This window comes from Ascaphus truei, chromosome 20, assembly GCF_040206685.1.
Source record: "Ascaphus truei isolate aAscTru1 chromosome 20, aAscTru1.hap1, whole genome shotgun sequence".
NCBI lineage: Eukaryota > Metazoa > Chordata > Amphibia > Anura > Ascaphidae > Ascaphus > Ascaphus truei.
The window spans coordinates 13,138,402-13,146,028 of NC_134502.1; the positions used below are offsets into that span (position 1 = coordinate 13,138,402).

Consider the following 7,627-nt stretch of genomic DNA (forward strand, 5'->3'; position numbering starts at 1 on the left):
AGGAAGGTGGGCGTAATGACGTCAGTGGAGGCAATCTAACCGGTTCAGGGCTCCATGAACCCAGCTGCGATCGTCAACATGATGCCTGGGCAGAACAAAGCTCCAGCTTGACTCTGTGGCTGCTCCGAGCAGGCTTCCGACCTCCCCCAGGTTCCCCACAATGGGCCAAAAACAATTAGTGTTCAGGTACACAAAACCCAACGGAACCACATTGTTACATGGCCATACAAGGGCTCCCCCCCCCCCCCCCCGCCCCAGGCATACAATCCACAGTAATTAAAGCTCTTTTGCAGAGCAAATCCAGAGTCAACAAAAATAGAAAAACCGACTAGCTCTAGGAATCAACCGAATATAGGTGTATAATCAATTTCAATGTAATACAGCAAAAACAGAGCATAGGTATAAAGGCAATATATATATATATATATATATATATATATGGTAATATGGAGGTTAAGAGACCGGGTGTAGATCCACAAATATCTGACCTAAGAGCCGAAGATGGGAGGTGTAATCTCCATGGCAAGTCAGCTGCAGCTCCCACTGATAACCCGTGTCCAATTGATATGTCCGGTGTCGAGTATTCACATATACTCACAAGAATTCACCGTTCCCCTTTCCTCATGGCCACGCGATGCACTCAAAGAGTTCTGCGTCCCTCCACAGCGTCTCTGCGATCCACCCAGATTCCAGTTCAAGCAAAAGATCAGAACAGCAGCTCCTTAAAGAGGCAGAACTCACCAGCCAAAACGTAGGTAAAAAAACCCCCAAACTTTTATTTAAAACTACATAAAAAATAGATACAACATCCACGAACAAAAGAACTCCTTTTGTTCGTGGGTGTATCTTTTTAATGTAGTTTAACGAAAAAGTTTTTTCAAACCTACTTTTTGGCTGGTGAGTTCCGCCTCTTTAAGGAGCTGCTGTTATTCTGATTTTTTGCTTGTACACAAGTCCAGAGTCAACCCTTCGCATCAGGAGACTGGAGCAGAGCAATAGCACTACTTTCACAGGTTGTACTTACAAATGCACAGGGAAACACCCTGGTACAAACTGAAGAGAAAGGGCAGCTGGACGTCACACCCACTTCATATCCCGCCCCCTGTAGAAACTGGATCCCCTGCTCCGAGGGTTAGGAGCGGGTTCACACAATTTCCATACATGCGCGGCCCCCCCTTAAACTTCAAAGTGGGAGGATTCTCGACAGCACTGCGCACCCATTAAATGAAACTGCTCCCCAGTGAACGATACCCTTGAAATGATAAGACTGCTTTCTACTGAATGAGAGCGTCCCATGGTCTTACTCCCCATGTGCAGGAACGAAATCAGACAGTTGCAGTCCAGGTAAAACTCCCCGCGACACTCCTCTTTAATTAGTCCAGCATTATTTACGTTTATTTCACTTAAAATCAAAGACAACGGAGAACAGAAAAACACTGGCACAATTATATATATTTCATTGTGTCACCCACTAAACTAAAACTGTACTAATAGGGGAACTTCAGGCGTCAGAAGCTGTGATATATAGACTGTAGGACTAATGAAGAGCTGGAAGAACTCTCATCTTAAGATCATCAATGTATTTTTCATTAAGGGAGCCCGCGCCCACAATGTCTCTCCTGATTCCCCTTTGGGGGCAGGTCTGACATTTTTATTTGGGCGCTGGCTCCTACTAAATCAATAGTCGGTCAATAGTTGGCCGGATTTTGTTTTGTTTTTGCAGGAGGGAAGCCATTTTGAAGCCACTGAGCAGGAAGGAGCAGTGAGGAAGGCAGCTATTTTGATGCTATTGTGGCTCAACAGAAAGTAAAAGTGAGGGCAGTCATCTAGGACCTGCTGCAGGAAGTAGGGGGAGGGGATTAGGGAAGGAGAGCCATTTTTAAAGGTGCCGACACCGTCGCTGCTGAGCAGGAAGGCTGATATTTTGCAGGAGTTGCAAGAGGTCCGACTTTAATCATTCATTGTTGCTGCAGAGGATGTAGTCCCGAGTTTCAAGATAAGGCGTCTGGACTATCTTGAAACTACAGCAGGGCCATTTTGAAGCTACTGAAGACATCATTGCAGAACAGTGAGAGAGAGAGGCTTTAAAAATGGTCACCAATGATGGCCAAACACAAACTAAAAAAAAAGGGAGGGAAAAAAAGCCATGTTAAAGCGGTTGATGGCATTGTTACACAGGACAAGGCCGAGGTAGGAACCCATTTTGAAGGCTATCATCTCTGCAGAGTGTAGCTGTGAGGTACTCAGACATTTTAACTGTGACATGTCTGCAAAGATAACGAACATTTTGAAAGCGGCTTGCTGCGTCAAAAATACCTTTTCACGGCCTCGTTCTGTGCCACAATGACCTCAACAGCAGCAAGATCGCTGACCCAACACAATCTCAATATTCGTCACTAGTTAATACAGATCCAATTAGTAATTTAGTTGCAACTCCCCTCCCCCGTATTAGAGGCTTCAATATTGCTGCCCTCTTCGTCTCCATCAGTGACATCATCAATTCAAAGATGGCAACCACGCTCTTGCTCACATCTCCTTTATCCTTGATATCAGCACTTACAAGTTTTCCACCATTAATTAATTAAACAAGGCCCATGTTTAACGAGGACAGCGACAGGGCAAAGAGTCCCGTTAGCTCATATGTTGCAGCCCAGGGTCTGTGGTTCAAATGGCCTCTGCGGCCTCCTCATCAGACGTCGCCTCAATGCCATCGTGAGACTTCATTGGACGTAGCTCCCATCTGCCTGTCACGCTCTGTAGCTGCGATAGGATTTTATTGTCGTCATCCGAAAATGTCATTCCTTTCGGCACGTCTGTGTCACCGCCAGAGGACGCCAAAGTGACGTTTTCAGAATCCTCATCGTCGTCATCCTCGGCCACCAGGTCTTCCAGAGCTCCTGTGATCACCTCTGCAGTTGCTGCCTCTGCTCGGTCATCCTTTGTGTTTGAGTCTGGGAAGGGACTGTCCCCCTGAGGATAAGAGGGGACGTTATGAAGGTTCCTTATGTCTGTCACCCTGAGTTGGGAAGGGCAGAACCCTAGGTCACACTGGTCTGTGTCACCATCACATGCGTCCCTTACTGTCTGTGTCACTGTGGCACCCATTGAGAGGGATATACTCCATAGAATAAAGGTCGCTTCTGTCTGTGTCACCCTCTGAGGACAATCTCACCTTGTTGTACCTTTCCAGCAGTTTGGCGACTGCCTTGTTGGATAAGATGGTCGTCGCCGCGTTGAAGGCGTTCTTCTTTATCTCCTTGTTTGCTGCCTGTTGGTGACATTTGATGACAGTGAGAACCATCTCCAATAGGACAGCAGTCTACCCGGGACATCCTGAGCCTCATGGGGAAGAGTCTGTGTCATGAGGGTCCCTGAGCTCAGATGGATGGGGTGGTCTTAATTTCGTGCAAGGTAGTTAGGGACAGAACTGTATAAGGTGGTGGGGGCACTTGCAGGTTTTGTGGCTGTGGGTTTACTATACAAGAAGGTAGTATGGGGCAGACTAGGGGTAATTAAGGACAGGTTTCATCCTGCAGTTCTGTGAGAGGGGGATAAATATCATGTGAGGTGGTAGTTAAGGTCAGGATGGGTTAGTTAGAGGGAGTGGTTACAGTCAGGGTAGGGTAGTTAGGGGCATTTCTCACCCTGCGGTTCTGTCCGTGGAGTGCAGATTTAATGTGGTCCATTAGGAAATTAGGAATATCCGGGATAAGGATGTCACAAGCGAGACAGTGTGCAGCTTCAACACGATGCAGGAAGTGCTCCTGTCCTATACCTGAGAGACAGACAAAGAGCCTGAACCAGAGTGACAGACACAGAGACAGCCTGAGCCAGAGACAATGGGAGACAGATCTCTGTAACAAAGCCCCCTTGCACCTCTGAAATTGTCGCTCTTGGGTTTCTCGATCTCCAGCCTCTTCTCTCGTTCACGAAACACATTCTTGTTCGTATCGAGCAGGTATTCCTACAACAGAGACAGACAGTTGGTCACGGTCATCCCGCAGGAGGGGACAGACTCAATGGGACCTAGTTCCCTTCCATCTGTGTCACCATCTCACCTCTAGGAAGTTCACGCTGAGTTTGGGTAGGAAGCCGTACAGATGTCTCATGATCTCTCTGTGCTGGGTGCTCTTAAAATGCTTCTGAATTTCTCGCTCATCTTCACTGCGGAAGCAGCACAAGTTGCACGAGAACATTGTCTTAGTGGCGTCATTGGGGGGAGCCACTGTATTTACAAGCGCTGGCTTGGTCACAGCTCTGTAAAATTGAAAAAGCGTTAGGGAGAGAGAAGCTCTTATAGGAGAAGAGGGGCCTCATTGATTCAGAAGAACATCGGGTCAGGGGATTAATCTCTTATGGGATACGAGGTGCCTCACGTACTGATTTATAAAGTAATGTGATTCAGATCTCTTATGTGGTAAGAGGGGATCTAACTTCGTGGTTTATAAGAAATTAAAGTATATAGGATTTAGAGGGGAGTGTAAGGGGATCTTACTGGTCCATAGCAGTGTTCTCCTGTGCCCTATTTCTCTTCCGTCTCTTCTTCTCCTGCTTTGACAGCTTTTCAACGGTGTCATCTGAAGTTGGAACAAGAATCCTTATCATTAATAAACAATTTCATATAGCGTCTTTCACCCAATGGGACTCCAAGCGCTTCACAATTACAGTACAATGCGCTGTACGCAGCACATAGATGGATAGACTTATTACAGACACAGTCTCTGCCCCGTGGAGCTTACAATCTATGGTTTTTGGGGCCGAAGGCACAGTGAGATAAAGCGACTCGTCCAAGGTCACAAGGAGCAGACACCAGGATTTGAACTGGGCTCCCCTGATGCAAACTCAAGTGTATTGGTTTACAGAGTTAGTGTCTTTACTCACAGAGAGTCATTCTTTCTCCCTATTACGGGAAGGACCCATGGAGTCTACCCTTCATACAGTGACAGACAAAAGGGAGCCATGTCCCACCCCCCGTAGGGTGACACAGTGACAGACAGAAGGGAGCTATGGGACATGGAGTCTGTCCCTCCCACCACAGAGTGACAAACAGAAGTGACTGACCTTTCTTAGCGTCTACACTTTGCCCTTCTGTCTTTTTCTCCTGCACAGGAAAGAGAGGAAAAACAAAAAGAGGATGTCAGCATTCTAATATAGGGGTGTACGAACTGGAGAGGGGGTGATATTTTCCAGGGGAGGAACGCAGCGGTTACAGAGGTGCCACGCTCTCCCTCAAAGAGAGGCCTCTGTAGCTTCCCTTAGGCTGCGCTTATAGTGACAGCGACATCAAAACAAAGGCATTGCCGCCGCGTGCGCTTATAGTAAGCTCGACGCGACGGCTTGGGGGGGCTCAGCCATTGGTCATCAGTAGTTGCGCTCCCATTGGCTCCCCGTGTCTGCCCTCGTATTGGCTCCCAGAGCACCACGTGACTGCACAGGAACCCAATCGTGTTGTATCCCCTGCTAGTCGACGCGCCACCGCACTGCGTGAGCCAGCACGCACGAAGACACTGGGGCCTGCCACTACTCAGGTGAGTGATTGGAGTGCGGCGCACACACGGCCATCAAGACCGGGGACCTAGCCTTAGGCAGGGGTGGGCATCCTTTTTGCCATGCGTTCCCCCCCCCCTGCCTGCTCACCCCCTTATCTTGTACAAAGCGTCAAATGACGCAGCGGAGTCATGTGATGTCACGTGACCTGCGGCTTCATTTGGCACCACATCACCATGGCAATGTGGTGTCAAATGACGCCGCGGGGCATTTCACGTGGCCCCCTCCCGCAGCGGCATTTGACGCTGGATTGCCATGGCAACGCGTCTCCGGAAGCCGTCTGAATTAAGGTAAGCGAGTTAGAGGCCTTTTGCGGCCCCCTGCCATTTAAGTTAAATGCTTTGGGGAAGAGTGCGGGACCTCTGTAACCGCCGCACCCCCCAACCTTGAGGGTTGCTAGCTGCGCCAGATAAATAGGAGGAAATGCACATAGGGGCGTAACTGTATATAAAATACTCTACTAGATATAGACATAACACACACACTATTAGATGCGATTTGTTTGAAGAGCAGACACACTAGTGATAGAGCTTTCTCCATTAAATAACACTTACTGCTTCCTTCTTTACCTCTACTGTGGGTTGGACTGGGACATGTGCAACACCTGCAGGACAGAGAGAGAGAGAGTGGAGAGAGAGAGAGAGAAACAGGGAAGGATTAAAGATGGATAAGGAGGGAAGAGGTGGGAAGGGGAACGGGTGAGGAATGATGATAGATAGAAGATATATAGACACGAGAAACTTCTGCGTCCTCCATATCGCGCCAGTCGGCTCCTCTCGGACTCCCTTACCTCCCCCACATTCGGTCCCTCTGTTCCACCCCACCCCTTCCGCCAAGGTGCCCTTCAGAATTTCCCATTTACACATATTGCACGGGGAGGAAATCTGTGTGATTAAGGGGAGGGGGGGGGGGAAGAGGAGAGAGATATAGCCTTCTGCCTAAATAACCCCGTGTGGCTGTTTGTACCGTTGCCTGTCTTTTCGGCTCCCCCCTGGGGCATCTTCTCTGGCGCTTTGGGAGCCGGGGGCAGCTTCTTCTTCTTCTTGCTCTTCTGCTGTCCCGCAAAGGGGTTGTTGTTACCCCCCTGCAAGAGAAACGACCGCGCAAAATCAACGTCACCCCCCACGCATGAAACTAAACAAGGTCTGCAGTGTCTCCTCTTCCTGTCTGATAGTCATCCTGCGTGTGACGCTCTCTTATCCCAAAAGACAGGACCAAAGTCTCATCTCTCCCACTTTAATTTGGGGATCTCTCCTCTTCTAATCCTGGACCCAGCCATGTACACCCCTGCTCTGACCCACACATCCATGCCACCTCTTCCCCTGCTAATGGTGTTAACCCATCTGATTTAATACGGACTAACCTTAAAACTCGCCTCACAAATCAAACATCCCAATAGCCTGCACTCATGGCTACTGGCCCACTCCCACAGTCGCTCCAACCAACCATTGTGGCCAAGCACTGCCATCTACTGCACTTATTCCCTCACCTGCTGTCTCTAAGTTTCCCATCATACCACTTACGGGGCTGGAATTTCCTTTCCAATTGTCTGATTTTGCTGCACTTATTGTATTATTATAATTCCCTGTACTGTATTCTTTGTGAAGCGCTGCGTACACTTTTGGATGGATAGAGATAGATATATATATATATATATGAAAAAAAGTGGGACTGCGCTTGGATCAGATCAATCTCAGTACCAACATTAAGTTATTAAATCTTTTATTTGTAACTAATGACTATATTGTAGGTCTGATAACCCTATGTGAGGTATATTTAGCTTTGTACCAGTACTATGGGTAGCTAATATTAACGAAACAATACATGAATCAATATAAATCCACTGTTAAGCCAATAGACAAATAAAAATTATATACAATTAGTATATTATAAAAAATAAAATGTCCAGAAAAGTTAGCATAATTGCCGAAATATGATCACATGAAGCATGATTTTGTTGTTTCTTCTATAGATACACATACTTTGTAACCTTTCCTTCCACGCTCTGTCTTCTCTATCCTCTCTCTCAATTGTCCTCTTATCGCACTCCCATTTCCAATTGCCCCTTCTATCCATTTCT

General features: G+C 47.6%; 1 protein-coding gene across 1 annotated transcript; it reads right to left on the reverse strand.

Annotated features, from left to right (window-relative positions):
• Positions 1-1,368: 1,368 nt before the first annotated feature.
• LOC142470677 (A-kinase anchor protein 8-like) lies at positions 1,369-6,657 on the reverse strand. The gene is made up of 9 exons (XM_075577292.1): positions 6,514-6,657; positions 6,102-6,151; positions 5,062-5,101; positions 4,496-4,577; positions 4,059-4,257; positions 3,877-3,964; positions 3,645-3,775; positions 3,173-3,268; positions 1,369-2,970 (listed from the first exon to the last, which is right to left on the reverse strand). Exons 1-9 carry the CDS (start codon positions 6,545-6,547, stop codon positions 2,665-2,667), a joined length of 1,026 nt encoding a protein of 341 aa, XP_075433407.1. The 5' UTR covers positions 6,548-6,657; the 3' UTR covers positions 1,369-2,664.
• Between the last annotated feature and the right edge of the window lie 970 nt (positions 6,658-7,627).

Excerpts from the sequence above, each read along its gene's own strand:
- LOC142470677 (XM_075577292.1), bottom strand. The coding sequence starts at position 6,547 with ATGCCCCAGGGGGGAGCCGAAAAGACAGGCAACG. Across the intron at positions 4,258-4,495 it reads GAGAACACTGCTATGGACCA|AGCTGTGACCAAGCCAGCGC; the intron begins GTAAGATCCCCT and ends TCAATTTTACAG. Across the intron at positions 3,776-3,876 it reads CAAGAGCGACAATTTCAGAG|GTATAGGACAGGAGCACTTC; the intron begins GTGCAAGGGGGC and ends TCTGTCTCTCAG.